Raw genomic sequence first — 23,280 nt, forward strand, 5'->3', positions numbered from 1 at the left:
AGAGAAATATTTGAATAAATGGCATCTGTGCTTTTAAATCCTTGGAGTAAAGCGACAGTAATAATTTGTAATGATTTCATGATCAACAAGATAAGATGTGACCATCAAAGAAATCCTTAAACAGACTGAGACTTCATCTAAAAGCCAAAGCTGCAAGTATTCTGCCCTCTTGTGGGGGAATTTAATAATACCACAGATGGGATTTTCAGCTGTTGAGCAGGTTACCACAGACTACCATATGAAACTGCACTAAACCTAATAAACCTACCTTGAAATTCAGGGTGCGTTTGATAATGTAGTACAATCATAGTCAAAGGTTTTGAGAACGACACAAGTTATCACAAAGTTTGCTGGCAATCTGCATGTACAGCAGAATATTATCACGAGTGATCGAATGCGTGCATGTGTTTCATCTTTGCCATGAAAATGAACATACTCCTATAAAACCCATTTCCACTGCCACAGATGGACTCTGACATCATTAGTGATTCTCTCATTAACGCAGGTGAGTGTTGATAAGAACATGGCTGGAAATCACGCAGAGTTTAGATGTTCTTCCTTTGTGAACTGGTCAGTAGTTTAATCATCAGACAATTAGTGCGAGGGTCCCTGCAGGTGTCTGCATGCTTGCCTGTTTTTCTGACCGCACTGGTTTGTCTGTGGAGACCATTTGGGCGTCCTCCAACTTTAAGCAGACTGCTTGGCTGTTGGGTCTCCAGCTGTCAGTGTTTGTGTCCACAATGGAGTGTAATCAAGCCCTTAGAATAGCAGACTGGATGCTTTAAATGGAGGGTAGTGTTTGAAATCATCGTCCGTCCTTTGTTAACCATAGTTACCTGCAAGGAAACATGAGCAGTCATCCTTGCTTTGCATAAAACGATACTGCTGCTAGTAGAAGTTCAGTTGTTGTGAAGAAGGCTTTCGTGTCCAGCAAGCACTGTCTGCTAAAGGTAATGAGAACGTGGTCAGGAATGCAGCAGGCAGGGGTGAGGACATCTGCATGCACAGTGAAGCAAAGGCTTTTGGAGGATGGTCTTTTTTCAAGCAGGCCAAAGAAGTCGCAACAAAAACATGGAGGACAGACTGGCCTTTTCTCTGTTTGGGGCATCCAGAAACATGACTGTGCAGAGAGGAGAAGGTGGAGTGCTACAATCAGTCCTGCATCATGCCAACAGTAAAACACCCTGCTACCATTCATGTGAGGGCTTGCTTCCCATCCAAGGGAGTTGACTCACAATTTTGCCATGAAGAACACAGCCACAAATAAAGACTAAAACACCCTCTGAGAGCAACTTCTCCCAGCCATCCAAGCAACTCCCAATCCCCCGGAGGTCCCCGTTTCCTCCTCAGCCACCGGCCAGGCTTCCTGATGCATTCCATCTCCACTGCTGCTGGCGTTTTGTCTGGTCTCCTGGCAGACTCGCTTTCTCCATCGATGCAGGTCTCTTCCAGTAAATCGTCTCCTCAGATCTCCTGCCAAGCCTCACGTCTTCTAGTGCTGGCCTCCAGGGTTCCTTCACCTATGTCGCTGGCTACCTGGTCAGCCTCCAGAGTTGCTCTGTCTATGTCTAATACATTAAAGTATTTACTAATTTTACATTTTTATTATTTATTATGGGCAGCATGCGCATGGTGGTGCAGAGTTTACCACCGTCACCTCTCAGAAAGTACTGGCTTCAGATCCACACTGGGGCCTTTTTGTATGGACTTTGTATTGTTCCCCCTGGATACTCTGGCTTCCTACCATAGTCCAAAGACATGTATGGGTTAGGTGAATTAGTGAATCTAAATGGACTGTAAATGTAAATGTGCACATGAATGGTTATGTGTCTCTATCCTTGTGACAGGCCAAGTTGTGATGCTACACAACTTCAAAAGCATCTCCAAAACTGCAGCTCTTGTGAGATGTTGTCAGTCTGCAGTGTTCAGGATCTATCAAAGGGGTCCAAGTAAGGAACAGTGGTGAACCAGCGACAGGGTTATGGGTGGCCAAGCCTCAGTCATGCACAGCTGTCCCGCTCTTATTCACACATGTATTTTATTTGGCTTCTACTGACTTTCGTTATTCTTGTCTCCAGAGCATACCTCCACCTCTCCAGCTTCTCTTCCAGCTCCTCTCAGATCACAGCATCATCTGCAAACATCATAGTCCCTTCATACCCAACCTCATCGGTCAACCTGCTCATCACCACTGCAAACAAGGGCGGGCTCAAAACTGACCCTTGTAATCTCATGTCCACCTTGAACACATCTCTCACTCCCACTGCACACCTTACTACTGTCTTGCTGTCCTCATACTTCCCTGGCACTCCCGACTTCCTCCTGCAGTACCAAAGTGCCTCTCTTACCCTATTATATGTTTTCTTTAGATGTATAAAGAGACCTCTATATTTGCAGCACCGCCCTGCGTCAGCAAACTCAAAGCAAACATCACACCTGTAGTGCTTTTTCTTCGCATGAAGCAATTATATCAATTGCACAATGTCCACCCTAGAATACTGAATACTGGGCAGCTGGTATAGGTTTGTTCATATGTTTCGTTTTAGGATTTTCATCGTGTGTTTTCTGTGAGCGTGTTACTGAAATCAGGCAAATAGGTTTGTCTATCATCCAAGCATCAGTATCTGTATTTGAGAAAGAATTACAGGTGATATTTGGATAGCGGGTCCACTACATTAGATTACATAAACTTGTACAGGTGTGTATGGAAGAGGATTAGTGCCACTGGAAATAGAAAAAAGTGGGGGAGTCCTTTTTTTTAAAGAATTCTGAGCAAAAAAATCCCAATCCTCTTCTGCAGGTGTGCACGGCATTTTGTTCACTACGTGTTCTCATTTCACTGACTGAATAATGCTAATCAAATGTGCTAGCTATAATAGGAAGTTTGCATTTTAAAAATACACGTGCCTTTTGCCATCTTTGAGTCAGGATTTAATTTCAATTCCTAAAGTACAAGTGTTTAGTTTAATACAAAACAAACAAATAAAAAATCCACACAAAAATGACTAAAAAAGTCACCAAACAGAGAAAGTAAGCAACTCTTAGAATATAAAGCAAAGCAGAATTTTTTGATGCAACAAGACTTAATGAAGAACTAATCAGCTATTTCTCTGCATGTACTTAATTTTTTTTTTCATAAAACATGTTTAGAAAAACATACCCTCGCCCGTCAACGTTCCTCCACCTCCTGGTTATTGAGTCTCCATTATAAAAAAGCATCTACGGGAATTTTATTTTGAAGGGTATGACCGGAAGTCGTCGCTCTATCGCCACTGACGCGCTGTGCTGCATAGCAGCTGCGCGCTCTCACGTCCAGTGTTTGACAAAACCTTCTTGGTTTGACTGCGAGCAGAACGTGCGCGGCGGTAATGGCTGCCAGGGAGAGTAAAGAAGACAACAAATGAACCCCCGAGAATCGACTCGAAGGTGAGCTTGATAACAGTCGCGGCCCGACAACTGTTGTTTCTTCTACATATCAACTATTGTCTCGTCTGCTGTAGCTACTTGGGTCGCGTGTGTGTGTTTTGAGGCTGGATTTTTTTCTGATGACACACACACACACACGCACGCACACACACACACACACACACACACACACACACACACACACACACACACACACACACACAGAGGACAATAAACTGTCAATACCCTGTGCTTATCACGCTGCCCCCTCTGTGCCCCGGTGCTGGTACCGTTAAAGAGGCATGGACTTGTCCTAGCTAGATGCTCGGTACCACCGTACGTGTCAGTTGTGCTGAAGATATATGGACTCATTGTTAGCTCAGGTTAACGTGATTAGCTAACGTTAGCTGAGCAACAACATCGTTAGCTGACAGTAGGCAGGCCGGATAGCTGTTAGCCTCTTAGCCAATCAGTCAAGTGGATTTGTAATCAGCCCCTTAGCACGCTGGCTACCGCTCCTTCCGTCCGGGAGGCAGCCTTTCGCTGCCGACTTTTGGGAGACATCCATCAGCTCCGAACCTGTCACTGTCACCTTCCTTTAGAATGAAGTTTTCTGATTAGTCCAGTGAATATTGGGATATAGACAGGTGTTTAATGCTAACATAAGTTGGCTTCATAATAAGAAGAAATGGTTATAACTGAGCTATTATTGACATGTGACCAAGTGACTTTGTACACTGGTGAGTTTTACTTATCGAGTATTGCTGAAACAGTATTCCAATAGCCCAAATCATCAAATACTATGGATTTATTTTTTAAAATCCTTGTCAGTTGGTGTATAGAAAAACCAACTGAGAAGGATGGTTTGCAGTCCATGTTGCCTGTGCTTAGTTTTCTTATCTTAAATATATACTTAAAAAAGTACTTTCTAATCTGATTACGACCCAGCTCCTGTGCAAGGTGATGTAACCCTGTAGTGGTGTCACGTTAACACAATAGTTGTACATGGTGTTGAATCCTGTTTACACAATGGAGCAGCAGAGGGGTATGCTACAAACTGAATACTATACAGGTTTCCTCCTGTGTTTGTTATTAATTGAAAGTTAAAACTGCTTTTTTTAATAACAGGAGAAAGGAAGGGGCGGGGGCACTTATCTTTCACTTCTCCACTTATCTTACATGCATTGGTGTGTAACAGGCTGCGCTTAAGCCATATTACTATGGTGGTATTAATAATAATATTAATAATAATAACAATAACATGTTGTTATATCCTAAATTTTTATTTGCTGCCTTGTTGCTGAGACACAGTAGGACTCTTTGTTGCATCACTTACTCAACAAGAAAAAGTAATGTCTGCAGGCGCCTCTGTCACTGTTTTACAGCTCACTGGGTAAACAGTTATTAAGTAGTATTTATTTACTTTGTTGACAGCTTACAGTTGTCACCCAATTACATTATATCTCTAATCTTTATTTTTGCCGTTCTAATAACTGTGTAGTTACATTGATTGTAATCTGTCCCTGTTTTTAGTCCTGTCCAGCATTCAGCTGTCTGTTCTATGCCACTGAGTTATAAAGTAACAATAATCAGAAGTATAGTATGATTAATAAAAATGAAGGGAAAAAGAAGTATTGATAGCTCATCAGTGCAATCTCAGGTCACGTCTTCTTGAAAAATATGAGCAGTGTTATAATGTTGTACAGGTGTAAGTGACAGGAAGGCTCTGTGTGGGAGCTTCTCGTAGGGAGCGTTTCCTCTGCTGTCCCGTCACGGCTCAGTCACATGAACGTTCGCTTAGTTGGTGATTCGTAGATACTTGGTTTCTACCTGAACTGTCTGCCAGGCCTTTTGTTAAGAAGCTGAACTGTGAATGGTTGTTGCAGCTAAACTAAGAAAACTGCAGAAAATGATGGTTTGGTTGACGGTAGGGCTGCCACGATTTGTCGACTAGTCACGATTACGTCGACTATCAAAATCGTCGACGACTGATTTAATAGTCGACGCGTCGTTTGAAGCTTTGTAAGATCACAAAAGACGCAGGAATAAGTAGCAGGATTTAAGAGTGTAATAACGGACTGAAACAGAAGATGGCAGCACTGCATGTACAAGGATGTCAGCTACCGTTAAACCCCGAAGAAGAAGAAGAAGCAGCTGTGTCCCAGAATTCATAGCGCGGCCCAGCGCAGTTGTCAACAATGGCAGCAGCTATTTAGTTTTAATGTTACTCTTATTATTCTTTCTGGGTCACAAAATAAACGTTTAACATATTTTCAGGCGAGAATGTAGCTGTGTAAACCTTAAATATCTGCTCAGTTTATCAGGACACCACATATTTTCAAAAGCGCTCCGACGTTTTCGGAGACGTCTGTTACCCACTAGCTCGATAGCGAGCCGGGGGCTAGGCTCACTAGCGCCGTGAGAACACCGGACTCCCCGCAAATCGTTTTCAAACCCACCGCCGTCTTTCGCGACTCAGGTTAAATATATATGAGTCACTTAGATAACTTAAAATGTTATTGTTTGGCTTTTTTTTTTAGTATTTTATTTGTTCCTGAGTAAATCGGTTTGTCTGAGATTAAAGTTATAGTTTTTACACAGCTGAATAAACGTCAAGCAGACAGCTGATTATCAGAAGTGTGAGATGCTCAGAGTTTACTCCGGTGTCCTGTTATATTTTAGATAGAAGGAGTTTATTAAACTTCACCGAAACAATCTGCAAATTTCATTAAAATTTAATAAACTATCATCTTGTCTTTATTTTTAGTTAGCACAGACCTTAAACACTTAAAGCTGTAAGCTAATGATAGTTATATAAGAGCAGATGCTGCTGGTGCAATAAGCTGTAGTTTTGCGTCCAATGGATGATCTGATTAGTCGACTAATCGCAAAAATAATCGGTGACTAGTCGACTATCAAAATAATGGTTTGTGGCAGCCCTAGTTGACGGTCTATATGAAGGTAATTGTGCTGTCAGTTCTACAGCCTGCTGTGCTCGGGTCAGAGCGACATCATCACACAGGTCTGTGCTGGTCGTGCGCCTGATGTTTTTTGTGACCTTGTGGATTCATCCACAGAAATGTAAATTGCAGTGCACCAAGTATGCAAGTATGCATGTCCCGCATGCAGCCTGGCTGTGACGTCTCCGGCTGTCAGTGTCTTGGTCTCAGCCGAGTAGGATCCAGGCTTCACACTTCCCAGGAGCACAGTGTGATCTCAGCTGGCTTCAGCACTGTTCAGGAGCACACAGATGTTAATATGAGCAGTGAGGAGAAATGTGGACCAACTATCACGAGCTGTGGTCTAAACAGTTTAAACATGTAATCTCCAAACTGTTGCTTTCAAGAATGTTTCTGTGTCCTGAATAGGGCTGAACGATTATGGAAAATAATCTAATTGCGATTTTTTTGCCCCAATATTGCGATTGCGATGCGATATGCGATTATTTTTTAAGGTCTTTGTCTTCTGTATTATTAAACAAAGACAAGCAATACATCATATAGTATGGCCAATACTATATTACATTAATTTTAAACTGTTCTTTCCTGGAAGACAGACCTCTGTTATGATGACATGAGGTGATGCATGAATTGATGACTGACATTTTTATTTAACTTCTTCAATCACAACAGTATATTTGAACATACACAATAGTTTATTTTTAGCTTACAAACATCTGAGCATAAAGTGCTGACAAGGAACCCTGGTGTAAACATTAAAATGAAAGTCAGTACAATGTGCAGATTGCAGAAATATACATAAACAAAATCAGTGGCTTTACCACACTCAGTTTTTCGACATCTGTGAACTACTAGACAGTCATTCAATTAAAAAATTATATTAAATAAATAAAACTAATAAATAAAAAATACACACATCTTACTGATCTCTGCAGTCAGTAACATTACACATAAAGTGCAAACATAATAGCAATTGTATAAACACACACACAAACACGCCTTTAAAGTTTAAAGGCGTGAAATTGGACGGTCTAGTTCTGATTAGCGTCACCGCTGTCTCGGTGGAGTTTAATAAACTCGGCCGTCTGCTTCTTGCTATCTAAAATATAACCAGACACTGGTGTAAATTCTCGACTGTCTCATACTTCTGTTTAATAAGTTTTCTGTTTGACGTTTAGTCAGCTGTGTGAAAACCAAGGAGGAACCCACCCGGGGGATTAATAAAGTTTTATTTTATCTAATCTAATAACTTTAATCTCAGCCAAACCGATTTACTCACGAACAAACAAAACACTGAAAAAAGCCCAACAATAACATTTTTAGGTTGTCTAAGTGACTTATATATTACGTTTAACCCGAGCAGCGAAACTCCGCGGTGATCTGAAAATGATGTGCCGGGAGTTGTGCCGTTCTCGGCCGCATCAGTAACCCTCGAGCTCCCGGCTAGCTGTCGAGCTGGTGGGTAGCAGACGCCTCTGAAAACGTCGAAGCACTTTTGCAAATATGGGATATCTTGATAAACCGAGCAGATATTTGATGTTTACACAACTACTTTCTCGCCTGAAAATATGTTAAAAGTTTATTTTGTGACCCAGAAAGATTAGTATGAGTAATTTTAAAACTTAGTAGCGGCCGCCATTGCTGGAAACTGGAGTTTGGCTGGGCCGCGCTATGAATTCTGGGATATGGTAGTAATTTGGACAGCCTTCGGCGCGTCGCTGTGACGTAATCGGTCTACAAATGCGGCCTCAGGAGGAAGCAGCCCATGAATTTGGACATGTCCAGAGTATAATCGCAGCCTTTGCGGTTAGAAAATTGCACTTGATCATGTCGCGATATTATCGCAAATGCGATATATCGTTCAGCCCTAGTCCTGAATATTTCGCTGTGGACTGTGGACATGTTACTCACCCACGGTGTTTGTCATTGCTGCTGTTCTTTGATTCCAAACAGCGTTTGGATTCCTCCATTGTTTTTACTTTAGTGAGCCAAATTGTTTTTCATGTTTTGGGATAAAGTCTTAAATCATTACGCTGGTGTTGCAAAGTCACAGCAGACGGACAGACACAGAACTGGTTTGGTGACCTCAGAGAGGCTGCAGAGCAGAAACACGACTCTGCTGGTAAAGAGTGTGAAGTTGAACTGTGGGCAAAGAGACTCAGAGGAGAGGCACCTGACAACTGTTTAGGTCTTTATTTGTCACAGAGTTTGTTGTGTTAACTCATTCACCCAACGTTTGCGTGTTAGGTGAATGAGAGCAGGAGGCACAGCTCTCTGGGAGCTTTGTGGCAGGAAGAGCACCCACAGTAAACATATTTACCATCTGCTGTGGCAGCCCCTTACAAGAGCAAGAGTAACTTTATTGATCTCAAAGGGAAATTCGTACGTCTGACATAGATCCTGAAAAATGGCTTCTCCAGTGTGTCCAGTCTTTCTGGCTAAGTAAGGGAGCAGCTTGTACTTTTTATATGCGATTCTTTATGAGTTTTCACTGGGTGGATGCAGACGGACGTAGCTTTGGAGTCACAGTGAAGCAACCCTAGATAGGCGAAATGATTTTCCACCAGGACACAATAATACCTGTGGTTGCAAAAAGACTTGTGGTCCTATCAAAGTCTATGAATCATGGGCTCAGTCACTGGAATCAATAAGCCTGCTTTGTATTTGTGGGTATTCGAGTATCAGAAAGGAGCATTACCTGTGGGGTTGTCTTTGGCTAATGATTTGCAGTTGACAAGTTGTTAGCTAATGAGTTTGCATTGGGTGGCTGCGTCCATGCGTTATACACTCCATGGGATCATACTAGCATGCTAGCATGTCAACAGAGTGCAGAGGGTGAGCTTAACTCTCACAATATGTCTCCACAGTGAGGACTAGGATGGTAAGCAGCCAGCCGAAGTACGAACTCATCCAGGAGGTGGGGCGTGGCAGTTACGGTGTGGTCTATGAGGCAGTAGTGAAGCGTACAGGGGCAAGGGTGGCGGTGAAGAAGATTCGCTGCCACTCTCCAGAAAATGTCGAACTGGCCCTTCGGGAATTCTGGGCCCTCAGCAGCATCCAAAGCCAGCACCCGAATGTCATCCACCTGGAGGAGTGTATCCTGCAGCGGGACCAGCTAGCCCAGAGGATGAACCACGGCTCCAGTTCGCCGCTCTACCTTGAGGTGAGAACACATGACCCATGGGATCAGTCACGATCACTAGGGATGGGTATTGATAAGATTTTCACGATTCCGATTCCATTTTCGATTCTGTTTAACGATTCGATTCTTTATCAATTCTTTATCGATTCTTTTTTAAAAAGGAGAACACTAAGGTCGAGTAGCTTAGAACTTTGTTTTATATCTTCTCTTTGAACAAGAGACAAATTTAGGAGTAACATGGCCTTACAAACCCAACACTGAGATCTTAAGAGATCCAGCCTACGGCTCTTCAATGGGGTGTCACAGGGTCCCCAGGAAAAACATTGTAAATGTAAAATAATAAAATAAATATTCTTCTGTAGCAATAACAAAGTATAACATAAATTATTCAGTAGCAATTACACAAGAATATCCAGTAATGTCCCTGCCTACAATTAAACACATTCACTTACTGAAAATCATCTGCTGTGGCAAACGGGTGCAAGCCTTTGACCACAAACTGAGTCACTGCTCGGTGACATTCGTCTATCCTGCCTGAAAGGAGACGCTACCGGCAGACTGCAGCGAGAACTGCCAGCGAGCGCCAGCCAGACTCTGTCTGTCTCATCATGGTCACTAAATGCACAGTAATGGCAGGTTTGTAATAAGGCAGATCATATATGCACTGTTAGTTGATTATTTACCTGCCGCATTAACGGGAGAGGACGTGCAAACGTTACCGCTGCTGCTGGGCTGAGATTCACGGAATTAAAAACACGACATTCATTTAAGGTCATCGTGTGTTTTGTGAGCAAATGCTTTTGCATGTTCGTAGTGTTTCCTCCCTTAAATGAAATCTCTACTTTGCAAGTATTGCAAGTTGCCCTGTTGTCATCCGTTCTCGTAAAGTGTAACCAAACTTTTGAGCGTTTGAGCCGCTTAGGCGCCGTGTTTCCTGCCAGGTAAATGACGCTCCGCAACGTGGTGACGTCATTCGGGGCGACTGGAATCGATAAGGGAATCGTTTGCAAAAATGGCAAACAATTCCAAGGAACTGAAACAGTGGGAACCGGTTCTCAGCAAGAACCGGGTTTCGATACCCATCCCTAACGATGGGTGTAGTTCGTCTGTGTTTGTGTTCACTTTTTATAACTGCTTCACTGTATAAGGTAAAGAAAATGACTGTTTTAGTCCTAAAACAGTCATTTTAACAAACAGTAGTAATAATATCAGATCAAAATGTGAGAATTCACAAGTTAAAACGAGTCAAACACAGCTTGGTTTGTAACAGATGTTCTGATTGTTCTGTGGGTATTTCTCTACACAGCTAACCCAGCAGAGAAACTGTGCTCTTGTAATTCTGTTCATTGCAGTGAGTTTGTCAGAGCTGCTCCTTGTTCTCCACCTGTTGTGTTATTTCTTTACATAAAAATGGACTGTGGAACAAAAATAAAAGCAACGGTGAGCTGGTGCTGATGTTCCTAAATAAGAACCTGTGATTACGGCTCCTACTGTTCTCACGAGGACGCAGCAGCAGGGAGAATATCGTGGTTTGATCCTGGAGCTGAAGCTGTGTCACGGTCGCTTTCATACATATTACAGGATGTCAGTGGGTCAGTTTGAACCACAGCTGAGGAGGCAGAGAAATCACTTCACAGGGCCCAGTGAGCCGCAGCAAAGTTTACCTGTGTGCTGTTTGACTGTTTCCATGCCGATGTCTGTTCAGTACAGGTGTGCGGCTTGAGCTGTGAGCGCACTTGTTGCCAAATCAAGTGACCTGATTGGTCGGATTGTTTATTGGGATCCAAAAAATTGAGCTGGGTTTGAAAATGCTGCGAATTCGTCCAGTGAAACTATACAGTTGTTGTGAAAGACTACATTGTGCGTCCATTTGAGAAGGCCTTTAGATATATGATCTACCAGTTTACACATGGTGGTCGGTGATATTACAGGCAAAGAACGTCACACGCACATATGAAGGTCAAAGTCCTCTTGACACACAAGAGATTATTTCCTATAGTAGTGCCACGATTGGCCCAAACCAAACAGCATATCAGGACAAACCGACCTATCGTAATAGAGGATGATGACTTAGGCTTGCTCTGCAGTCTGAGCTTCTTGCAGTCAGTGAGCTGCCGTGCACTCCTCTGTACAGCAGAGTGTCCTGGAGGTCAGTTGTCAGGATGCTAGTTTTGTTTAAACATGTTACTGATCCTGAGCTTAACTTTGGCTTAAACTGGGCCACACAACAGGAGTGTGACTGTAAACACAAACTACAAGAAATGAACAAATAAAGGTGTGTCCGTGTCCACACGTCAACATGTGACCGCCGACTGGCTCCGTTACTGTGGTAGGACCTGCAGAAAGCTGCAGATAAACAAATGTCCAGAAACCTCAATGAACTTAAACAATGTTATAAAGAAAAATGGGGCAAAATTCCTCCACAGTGACGTGACAGACTGATAAATGCAGGAAATGCTGCTGTAACGGTGGGTCTAGCAGCTGTGAAACCACGAGGCAAAGAGTCCTGTGAAAGCAGCGTGTGCAGGTAGAGTCTGCCTGCTGATGTAGTGAGCAAGCGACCTACTCGGCTATTTGAACACAGCTCGTGTAAATGATAAACAGGAAGTGCTAATCTCAGACTTCCAGTATTTTCTGTTTGACAGATGTCACTGTGTGCATGTAAATGCTTTTACAGAGCACCGCTCTGCTAATGGCTTCTGCTTGTTTTTAACTTCACATTAGTTCCTGTGCTGACCTCGGGGTTACAGAAAAAGGAATCGTGCTCGGAGCGATCCTGCAGAAGTGAAACTGAAATCTCCCGTTGGCTCATGCCAAACTCATCTTGTCCCCTCAGCCAGTTAAACACACATTGATCAAAGAAGTAATACAAGTTCAGATGTGATACTTGATGTGACCAAAACACACGATTCATTCATGTGATTGTCTTTATTTATAGATGCATTCGTCACACTGTTGCCCAGCAGGTGACTTCCTGCCTTAGCGTCCTGCAGGTTGTGATTCTTTAAGAAGCAGGACTTGGGAGGAAAAACCAGTTTGTCAGGTACTGGACAAAAAGGCTCTCCAACCAGATAAGAACATGACAGCGTCTGAGGTGATAGGAGAACACAAACCCTCCAGTGTGCTACGGTGACAGTCAGACGTACAGTTTACACCTGACAACATTAATGCTGATGCAGAGTCTGATTAATCAGAATACTTTATTGATCCCTGGGGAAATTATTTCTAATGCTTCAATGCTTCGATGTTGACTGAATGAGCTTATCCATTTATACACTGTAGATTGTGACTTACACAAAGGCACTTGTAAAAATTTAGTTAAATGATCTGATCTGATAGTTAAATGTTTATTATTTTTGACTCCCATTTATTCCTGAGTCAGAGGGAAGCTCGGTGCTGTCATTGATTTATCCACGTGTTGGCTTTTTAGACTCAGACTCTGTAGTTGCTGCTGCTGCGTGGAGCCGACAGTTTCATGTTGTTAGCGTGTGCAGCCTGTTAACATGCAGTGTGCCTGATTTTGCCTTCAGTTTGCTTTGATGAATTTAAAAGACCCTTTGTGATTGTTTATCACCATGCTGGGCAATATTATATGAAGCTTTATGGAGGTTTAGCAGTTCTTTATAACTTCATGCTAAAGTGATAACATTGTTTGAAAGCAGAACCTGTTTTAGATCAATAATCAATAATGTGCTTGAACTGTAGCCAGTGAATTATTTCTCAAATATAATCTCCGGCACTTAGTGCAGCACTTCAGAAACCTTTAGTTTTCAAACATGTGCTGAAGTTGGTTAAAGGCAGGATGCACAGGTTAGAGCCTCGGGCATCGTGATGATAACACATCGTTCAGCTGTGATGCAGTGATTAGTGAAATGTAGAGCTACTAATAAATCTGCCAGGGTGGAACATCATCATCATCATCTTCTTCTTTCAGCTGCTCCCTTGAGAGGTCACAACAGCTGATCATGTGCCCCCGTCTCACGCTGCCCCTAACATCCTGTTTGGCGCTCTCAGTGTGTTCTCCTGTTTTACAGCCATAAAGCTTCTCTGTGGTGTCGTCCTCCTGCCTCCAACATCGCCGCTGACACAACACTAAGATTTAAAACGTTATAATAATATCAAGGAAAAAGAAATCACAAAAATCTAAAGACGAGAACAAATTAAACATTAACAACATAGTCTGCTGTTTCCCACAAATACAACTTTTAAACAAACACAATTACACAATACATTTTGTTCTGTTTATTATACTTTGTTGATTGATTTATGACGACCTGAATCCGACCGATAACCGCACTGATTCAGTGGGTCGTCAGTGGGCAGCTTTGTGTTTGTTGGCGAGGTGAGACTGGAGTCATGTGTGCTGCTGCCTGCCGTGCATTGGCTGCGCAGTATGAATGTTGGAGCAGCTTCAGGAGCTCTCCACACGCCTGATTACTGCCTCTGAGCAGCTCACAGGGCTGTTTTGAAGCCGTTCATTCACCTTTTGCAGTGCTAGCACTGGAAACTTTCCCAGAATCCTTTTATTCCAGCTCTCCTTTTTTAGTTGTAATATTCCAGTACATGCTTACAGTACAGTGAGTGATAATGGGTGGGAGTATCTGACCACACCACTTGTGGGATAATTTGCAGTATGTGTTTGGGTGGTGAATCCTCTGACAACCATCTGTTTAACCCTTGTATGGTGTTCGGGTCTGTGAGACCCGTGTTCAGTTTTTGTCAAAAGAAAAATTAAACAATTAATTATTTTTTCACGTGTAAATGTGTTGTGTCTTTCCACTCACTCCACTTGATTATAACTGATTTATTTATAACATTTTATATAAAAGAAAAACGAGAAGCACATTAATTCATAAATGTGATCTAACAAAGGTAAAGGGAAAAAATTAACCATGTTTGCTGTTCATATGTCTTGTAATTGGGATGAAGTAAACATCTGTTGAGTAATTTAACATAAAATTGTTTGATAGTGTTAATTTGGAAAGCCAAAACTCTAGCGGGTCCACCAGACCCATGAACACTGGCTGAGTAACAAAAATACGAACACCACACAAGGGTTAAAACAAGTTTCTGCTACTGTTTTTATGCTGATTTAGATGATTTTCAGCAGCACATTTAACCTGAGCTCTTCCACAGCAGCATTTTAATTTCTCTTTGATATTTGGCCCGATTGGGTCCCGATGAATGTAAAAACAAAGAATTACCAGATTTTATTTTATATTTTTACCTGATTTTTGTTTCTAAGAAGAATGAGAGCCACATGAGGATATTAGTTTAAAATTTCAGTAGAACAGTAGCAGTATAACGTCCCCGTGAGTACATATCAGGCCCCTGTAGAGCAAAATTGAGTATTTTGGTCTAAATAACCCAAAATGTGATGTCCACATATGTGGACCCAGGTCCTAGGAGGTTAAAGCATTTCAGTTGTGATTTCAAGAGCTGTTATAAGTATTGGGACAAATGACATTGCACAAACTTCAGTGGCCTGATTTAAAAAAGAAAAAGGGTGGCTGCCTCCAGGACCTCCAGTAAACCTCTTGGTGCTTTTGAACTGTTGGGGAAAGAAAATCAGGGAACAGACTCCATGCAGTCGGGACTTGGATTGGGCCACTGCAACACCTGATTATTTTCTTTGTTAGGCTCTTCTGTTGTTGATTTGTGTTTGAGATCATTGTCCTGCTGCAGAAATGTTCCCCAGCTTTAGCTCGCAGACAGAAGCCTCAGTGCAGAATACAGAGGAGTTGGTTGTTCACGCGATGCCTGCCAGGTGCCCACGGCCCATACAGTCACCCTTCCACAGCCATGCTTGACAGCTGCTAGGAGATGTTTGTGCTGATGTGCTGTGTTTGGTTTTCATAAAATATGATGTTATGGCCAAATATCTCCCCCAGGGCTCTTTCAGAAATCTTGTGGTTTGCTCGAATGCAAACTTTGAGGCTTCTCCTGGTAACTCTCCCAAACGTAAAAGTTTACTATGCTAACTGAGGCGTGTAGAGTCTGAGCTTTGTGTAGCTGGGAAGCGATATAAGGTAGCATTGTGTTACATTGCTACACAAAGATACACAACATAGATTAAAGTGCAACTGGGTATCTCAGATATATCAGTCACCATTCACCTCACACGTGTGGTGTCGCGGTACTATTTGGGAAGAACGTCCCATTCCAGATGACTTCTGTGGTTACCGATCCCCTAGGTAGATATTCTCACCCATTAATACCCCTAAATATATATATGGCCCAAACGCAGATGAACAGAGTTTCTTTAAGAGAATTTTTGATCTGCTCCCAGATAATGATCCTAATATAATAGTGGCTGGAGATCTTAACGGTTATCCTGACCCCTTCCTAGATGGATCATCTACACAATTAGTGTCAGAAACAGCTTCTTCAAAACGTTTAAACAATCTTCTTAAAACCAGGGACATGGTAGATATTTGGAGGATTCAACGTCCTACAGGTAGAGAGAACTCGTTCTGCTCACATGTTCATAAATCTTATACCAGGATCGACCATTTTCTGCTGAGCTCACGTCTCATTTCTCAAGTCGCCAACTCCAAGTATCATAATATATTAATATCTGACCGTAGTCCCTTAACAATATCATTAAATCTTTCACTTCCAAAACAGTGGGGATAGGTGTGAATGCAGGAGTGACTGTGAGTGTGAATGGTTATCTGTCCCTGTGTGTTGGCCCTGCGACAGACCTGTCCCGGGTGGACCCCGCCTCTCGCCCTATGACAGCTGGGATAGGCTCCAGCGCCCCCCCCCCCCCCCCCCCCCCGCAACCCTGAAAAAAAAAAAAAAGGATAAGCAGAAGCGATGGACTTCCAAACAGGTTTACTCTTGGCGACTTAACACTAACCTTCTTAAGGATGACATTTTTGTTAAGAATATAACCTGCAAATTGAAGAATTACATAGAAGTAAACGATAATGGTGAGGTATCCGATTCGACTTCATGGGACGCACTGAAAACTGTTTTGAGGGGCGAAATAATCTCTTACACATCAGCTCTTAAAAAAGAAAGAGAGAACTCAACAGTGTTCCTCCTGACCTGGATCGTATCAAGTCTCTGCATCTCCTGTGTGTTATAATGAGATAGTGAAATTAAAATACGAATATAATGACATAACGAGTGGCCTAGTCAGTAATCTACTTTGGAAATTGCGACAAAAGCATTTTGAGTTTGGGGATAAACCTGGTATGTTGCTATCACGACAGCATAGCAAGAGCAATACACAGCATCAAATCCAAAACTCTGCTAACTAACCCACTTGATATAAACCGTCGCTTCAGCGAGCTCTGTAGTGAGTTATGTTCTCTTACGCATAATATGTTACAATCTGATCTTAATGGCTTCTTCGATTCTCTCCCATTGCCTAAACTGAGGAACTCCGACTGCGATTATCTTGAGTTTACTCTTCAGGAGGTTATCCAGGCTATACAATCATTCCCTGATGGCAAAACAGCAGGACCTGATGATTCTATCACATTTTGCGACATTCTTGCAGGATGCTGAACAATCAGTTCCTCTGCTCCTCAGCCTGATCACAGCTTTTGGTAAATTATCAGGATAAACCATCGACTGGTCAAAGAGTGAGTTTCCAACAACAGCTCGCCAGAATTCCTGCAGCAAGTTCCATTCAAAGTAGTTAGGAGTATCCTTTTTTTTCTTGTATTGTGAAGTGCAAATTTGTTTGAATTAATTGGGGTTTTTTTTGTAACGCATCAGAGTTACAAAAAAAAAAGGATCAAAACAACAACAAAAAACCATCCAAATGCTCCAGACGAGGAAACTGGCCGAATGTGCTTTCATAGAGCCAGTCACAGTTTAGCTCAGTTCAAAGCGTCGGGCTGACAACAGTCCCCTAATGATTAAATGAGGACTGGTGTATAGTAGGGATGTGTGCTGTAATAGTCTAATGGCTCTACACTACCAGCATTGGGCATCAATTATAAACTGCTGTTTCCTAAATGTTGTGCAGCCATCTGCCACCAGAAAGAGCATCTATGTTGAGACACGCCATAAATGTGTTGATCTAGGCCGTATGTCACAATCGTTACATGGAAAATGCCAGCACTGCTTATGTGCACGCACTTTTCATCTTCTGTGTTTCTTCTGCAGCTCGTGGAGACGTCTTTGAAGGGCGAGATCACCTTTGACCCTTGCTGTGCCTACTATTTGTGGTTTGTTATGGACTTCTGCGACGGCGGCGACATGAATGCCTACTTGCTGTCTCGCAAACCTAGCCGCAAGACCAACACCAGCTTCATGCTGCAGCTGGGCAGCGCCCTGGCTTTCCTGCACCGTAATCAGATCATACACCGTGACCTCAAACCAGACAACATCCTCATCTCCCAGGCCTGCACGCCAGCCGGCTCGTCCGAGCCCACCCTCAAAGTGGCTGACTTTGGCCTGAGCAAGGTCTGCTCTACATCCGGGCTCAACCCCGAGGAGCCGGCCAGCGTCAACAAGTGCTTCCTATCCACGGCTTGTGGGACGGACTTCTACATGGCCCCGGAGGTCTGGGAGGGCCATTACACAGCCAAGGCAGATATCTTCGCCCTGGGGGTGATTATCTGGGCTATGGTGGAGCGCATCACCTTTGTGGATGTGGAGACTCAGAAGGAGCTGCTGGGGAGCTACGTGCAGCAGGGCTCGGAGATTGTGCCGCTGGGAGAGGCCCTGTTAGAAAACCCAAAGATGGAGCTGCTGATCCCTGCCCGGAAAAAGAGCATGAACAGCCACATGAAGCAGCTGATCAGGGAGATGCTGTCGGCCAACCCTCAGGAGCGGCCCGACGCCTTTGAACTGGAGCTCAGACTGGTCCGTATCGCGTGCAGAGAGCTCGACTGGGACACGTGATTGACGAGCAAACGTCACCGCAAACTCGGCCGCAAAGCACACGCAAACATCTCATCAGCTGCTGTTAACAACGACGGTCACATAATGGGCAACAGTCATTGGTTGTAATATTGATTATCCTTTAGCCACTGTTCAAAGCACCCACGGTCTACGACTTTATATTGAAGGGGGGAGGTGTCACATCTGCTGCTCCAAACTGCAGCCTAGTCTCAGGCTAATCACAGCTTCCACTTCATTTCATCTGAAGCATGACGGAAGAGCAGCGTGACCCTAGAAACTCCTGCTTTCAGGTAGAAAAGACAGTCAGAGCCTTTGTCTTCAAATGCCACCCAAACCTCGGTGCTAAGTGTTACTAAATGCAATATGAGACATGATCCTGTGATTTCTTGTGCTCACATTCACCCAAAGGGCCGACACTGCATCCAGCCACCTCATCGTGCTGCGTGTTGCTGCAAAGTTGTTTGTGGGTTTTACAATTTACATGAAGATTGGACTCAAATACAAACATGCCCTGAATGCTCAGGTATTAATGGCGTACAGCTCGATGGTGTTTGAAGACAAAAGCTCGCTGTCGAGGGACGTTCTGCTCCTTGGTCGTGTGAGGGGGAAAATAAAAACTTTGGTGCTTACATATTAGTAACATGGGTGGGGGACTTTTTTTTCTTTATCAGCAAGTGTCCAGCCAGCAGGGGCTCGTGGTTGGGGGTTTCTCCCCTTTGCAGACTGTAAGATAGGCTGGCCAGTCGCAGACACACCCCTGGCCGCATGATCAGAATGTATAATGATGGAGAGCGGTCCCTGTTATTAACATAGAGCCTTAAACACAGAAATACTTTTAGCCCTGAGCACGTCATCCAGTCAGTGAGGCAGACAAAGGATCATTCAGGTTTATTACATGTTTGTTCCAGTCTGTGGTTTGCACCGAAGCCCCTTTAGACTGAATTCTGTCATTTCAGGGCATCTTTACATGACTTCAGTCAGATAAGAAAGACTGCTGCAGAAAAGGACAAGACGGAGTAAGACGCTGTATTTAATATGTTTAATATCCTTGCAACATGAGGCACGAGATGGTCAGCAGAGAATCACGTATATCTGAGGTTTACCAGCTGGTTACTGGTCATAGGTGGCCAGCTGAAAACAGTCCAGTTAGGCTCGACTGCTGACCAGTTTGTGGCCTCTGGTGTCGACTCCTAATTATGTCAGCAGGTGCAGCACTGCAGGCTGCTAAAGCCGACCAAAGTCAGGTAGACGCATCACCAAAACACGCTTGTATAAGTCTTGTAGCTGAAGTTTAATATGAATGTGATACACCTTAAAACCACCATGAAATAACACCGTGATACAAATGTTTTCAATCTCAGAGAGTTGGGAAATCCCCTTAGTGCTTCTTTATTAAATAGTTGTCACAGGCGAAGCCCTGATCTGTTCCAGCCTGTAATCATAGAGGCTCTGGCCTCGAGTTTTACCCTCATAAAGGCGACTTTGTGATTAAGGAGTTGGATTATTGGGACACCACTAATGAGAGCGATTACTGTTGTTCTTACTTTAATATGATCATTGTTCAGCGTGCATCACACCCAGTAGGAATAATGGAATAATAAATCCGAATGATCCTTCACAAAGACAGGAATCTGAGCTGTGGTGCAGTCAGACTCAGTGTTGGGTAGAAAAACCAATAATGTCCAGTTAGACTGTTTAAGAGTGCTGACACAAGTATTCACACATGCTCACACCTGATGTGTAAAAGGGACGAGTGGAGCAAAGCACTTACAGTTAACACGGTTCGTGACGACCTCCTGCAGTGTGTGCTGCAGGCTGATAACCACGCAGGTATTTGTTTTCCAGGCTGTTGTTAGTTATGCACGCTGCAGCTCATCTTCAGGAAAGGCGAGAGGAAGAGCATCAGCACTCTCCATCCTCCAGAGGATCTTCTCTGTTTTCGTTGACGTGTAAAGCTCTTGTGTTTTGTATGTGTTTAACCTGATCTGCTCTCACTGTGTCACTGCCTCCTTTCCTCTGGCTCTTACAGTAATCCTGCTCTTCATGCTCCTGACAGGCTAATTCTAAGCCTATTAAGCTGCAGCGCTTGGCACAGGATCATGCCTGGGACCCTTTTGCCTTTCAGGTTATACATAATGTGTGTACTTTGACACATTTTAAATGAAAACAGTGAAAACTCACAAACATACAATGTCTTTGTTAGCTCACAGCTCTGTAACTGTGGCAGACCCCCCCCTCATTCATTTCCCCCATGCTTTTAGCTCTGATAGCTTTATTCACTGGCATCGTGCGGATGACATCGGCCTTGCCGTCATTTTGACACTAGAGTGACCTCACTGATATTGCACTCAAACACCTCATTGGCAGAGTATGTGGTTGAGATGCACAGCGTCTCGTGAGCCTGCAGCGCTTTTGGTACAACCAGCAATACCACAGAAATCAGTATTACAATACTCGGACGACGTTTCCTTTGCTTGTCTCTCATATGTGGATGTTTAGGGAGTCGTTTCTGGTCGACAGAGGCGTTTGCCAAACTAATGCTTGGTCTGGGTTACTCACCTTTGATTTTTGATGTTCATTTCCTTTGCACATGTGTAAATACTGTACAGGTTTATGTACATGTGACTGAGTGTGCTCTGTTTTCAAGAGCTGGATTGGTTTGACATGTAAATTTGCTGTGATGACTTCAGTTTTCCTTCAGCTCTTGATTCAGCACTGCTTTCCTTCAATCATTGAAAAGATGTGATATACTTACAGGTTAATACAGTTGGTGTGCTAGTGATAATGTATGTACGTCATTGGCCTGTTGTTTGTGGTTTTGTGTAAGCAAAAGCTGAAATACAACACGGGTCAGCTCAGTCCTCCGTTTGTCTGCTACCAGGTAAATGGTCAACAGTCACGTTCAGCAGGGGTGCACTCGTGTAAATGCTGAACGCCTCGTCGACGGCCGCTGGCCAAACGGCCGATGAAACTGAGGCTCGCGTGATGGCGCAGAGCCTTGTATATGAGATTCAGTTTCATCCATTGTGATTGAATTTTATTTTTCTCATTCAAAAACAGTGAAGCGCTGGAGAATCCAAACGTTCCCCTGGCACAAGGGGAGTAAATAATAAAGGAGAGAAACCGTAACAGCTTCTTTTTGTTTCGAACCTTTGGACAACGATGCTCATACCAAGCACTGCTTCGAAGTCTCAGACATGTCCGTTACTGAGTGGGCTTAAAAAAGCTCACCAGACAGTGAGAGAGACTCGTGCTCAGTGCTGCTAACACATACAGAGCGTCGGATCGATGGTAGAGGGACTGACGGTTTCCCCGTTTACAACTTTCTAGCATCCCCCTAAAGCAGATGTGGCAACTCCAGGCCTGGAGGGCCGGTGTCCTGCAGGTTTAAGATGTCCTTGATCCAACACAGCTGGTTTGAACGGCTAAACGACCTCCTCAACATGTCCTGAAGTTCTCCAGAGGCCTGCTAATGAACTCATGTGATTCAGGTGTGTTGACCCAGGGTGAGATCTAAATCTGCAGGACACCGGCCCTCCAGGCCTGGAGGTCCCCACCCCCCAACCCTAAAGGGACAAGTTCCAATAATGGCGTAATCACAGAGCTGACTTTCGTCTTGTCTAACAGAGCAGAGCACTTGCTATAAATCCAACAGTGGTGGAGTGTTTAGAGCTCGTTATAATGCGAGCCCAGGTGGAGTCGCTGTCAGCACAGCTCACGTAGCTCCACGCTGTGCTTAAACCCGAGCGGCTAATTCGCTGCTAATGCTAACTCTAGATCGTAATCCAGTCTCGGTGCGTCCTGAATCAGTTTGATAAAACACGTCACAGTTCAACAGAACCACAGCAGTAACAGGTCCTGACCTTTGCTATCGTCTGTGCTGTCCTGTTGTGGGTTGGATAACGGGGGAAGCTGCTCAGTGGGATTTCAGCTGCTATACTTTCCATGTGTGGATATAGAAATGTCCCTCACACCAATCATGCCAGCTGCCTTTAACATAAGTTTTTGAGGATGAGTTCATCCTGGAAAAATGACAAAATGTAGTTTAATAAAACAACGAACATGAATACAGAGCAGACACAAGGTTTATGGAGTCCGCTTGTCCCGCAGCACAGGAAGTGGCAGAGCTCCAGGTTGGATACTCCAAAGATTTAGATCTAAAATCTTTCACATCTTTTCTTGGTCTTTGTAAACTTTAATTGGAAGCTTTCAGGTTCTGACCTGTGATTTCAACATGTAGTCATTTTCAGTGTGCTGGTATCACAGAGTGGGCAACTTGAGGCTGGTCTAACATTAAAACGCTGGCCTCAGCACACACAGCTGGTCTATGCTGGTATCTTTTGTACTCGTGGAAAGAAGTGGGCATTTTGGCTGGAATGGAAACCTGCCAGTTTAACCTTTCTCAAAACGAATCGTGCATGCCGCTCGGTGACTGAAGTCAGCACTGCGAGTCCTGGATCAGGGCTGCGCTCGTTTCAGTTTTCCTGCTCTCACTCATCTGTACGCACAGTTCTTGCTTTCATGTCATTGTAAGATACTTTGAAGAAACTGAGTTGAGTTTCACATGTGAAACAACAGCTGTCAATCACTGTTGAACCAATGGATTTTTAATAAAAATGAACTTGTTTAAACCAAACTGAATGTGGTTTTGCTTCAGTGGTGCTTTTTATTCTGAAACACGGTTTTGTGGCTCCTGCTGGTGCGTCAGTGATCGTCCAGGTGGTTGCAACATTTTATCAATGTGGATTCAAGGTAAGTGACAGAAGAAGGGAACAAACGACATGAGACTGTTATGATACAGACTGTTGGCAGGATTAGAAGCATCACGTCTGACTCTACAGTAAACGCCGTGTGAGGAAGATGTGCTCTTTTACTCTGGTCTGACCACAGAAGCCAAGCCCGAGAATT

At 43.6% G+C, this 23,280-nt stretch overlaps 1 protein-coding gene across 2 annotated transcripts; it reads left to right on the forward strand.

Moving 5' to 3' along the window:
• The first annotated feature begins 3,272 nt into the window (after positions 1-3,272).
• Positions 3,273-23,002, forward strand: pdik1l (PDLIM1 interacting kinase 1 like). 2 transcript variants are annotated; one of them, XR_013095211.1, is made up of 4 exons: positions 3,273-3,426; positions 9,233-9,528; positions 17,632-21,733; positions 21,914-23,002. XR_013095211.1 is itself a non-coding variant. In XM_004561031.6 (3 exons), exons 2-3 carry the CDS (start codon positions 9,244-9,246, stop codon positions 18,370-18,372), a joined length of 1,026 nt encoding a protein of 341 aa, XP_004561088.1. In that variant the 5' UTR covers positions 3,273-3,426; positions 9,233-9,243; the 3' UTR covers positions 18,373-23,002. The 2 variants fall into 2 exon arrangements, 1 of the variants encoding a protein (XP_004561088.1); XM_004561031.6 differs by having other exon boundaries at positions 17,632-23,002.
• Positions 23,003-23,280: the final 278 nt, after the last annotated feature.

This window comes from Maylandia zebra, linkage group LG22, assembly GCF_041146795.1.
Source record: "Maylandia zebra isolate NMK-2024a linkage group LG22, Mzebra_GT3a, whole genome shotgun sequence".
NCBI classification, from domain to species: domain Eukaryota; kingdom Metazoa; phylum Chordata; class Actinopteri; order Cichliformes; family Cichlidae; genus Maylandia; species Maylandia zebra.

Bases quoted from the DNA above. Each gene is read 5' to 3' on its own strand.
- pdik1l (XM_004561031.6), top strand. From the start codon at position 9,244: ATGGTAAGCAGCCAGCCGAAGTACGAACTCATCCAGGAGGTGGGGCGT. The intron at 9,529-17,631 runs GTGAGAACACAT...TTTCTTCTGCAG, and splicing joins GTTCGCCGCTCTACCTTGAG to CTCGTGGAGACGTCTTTGAA.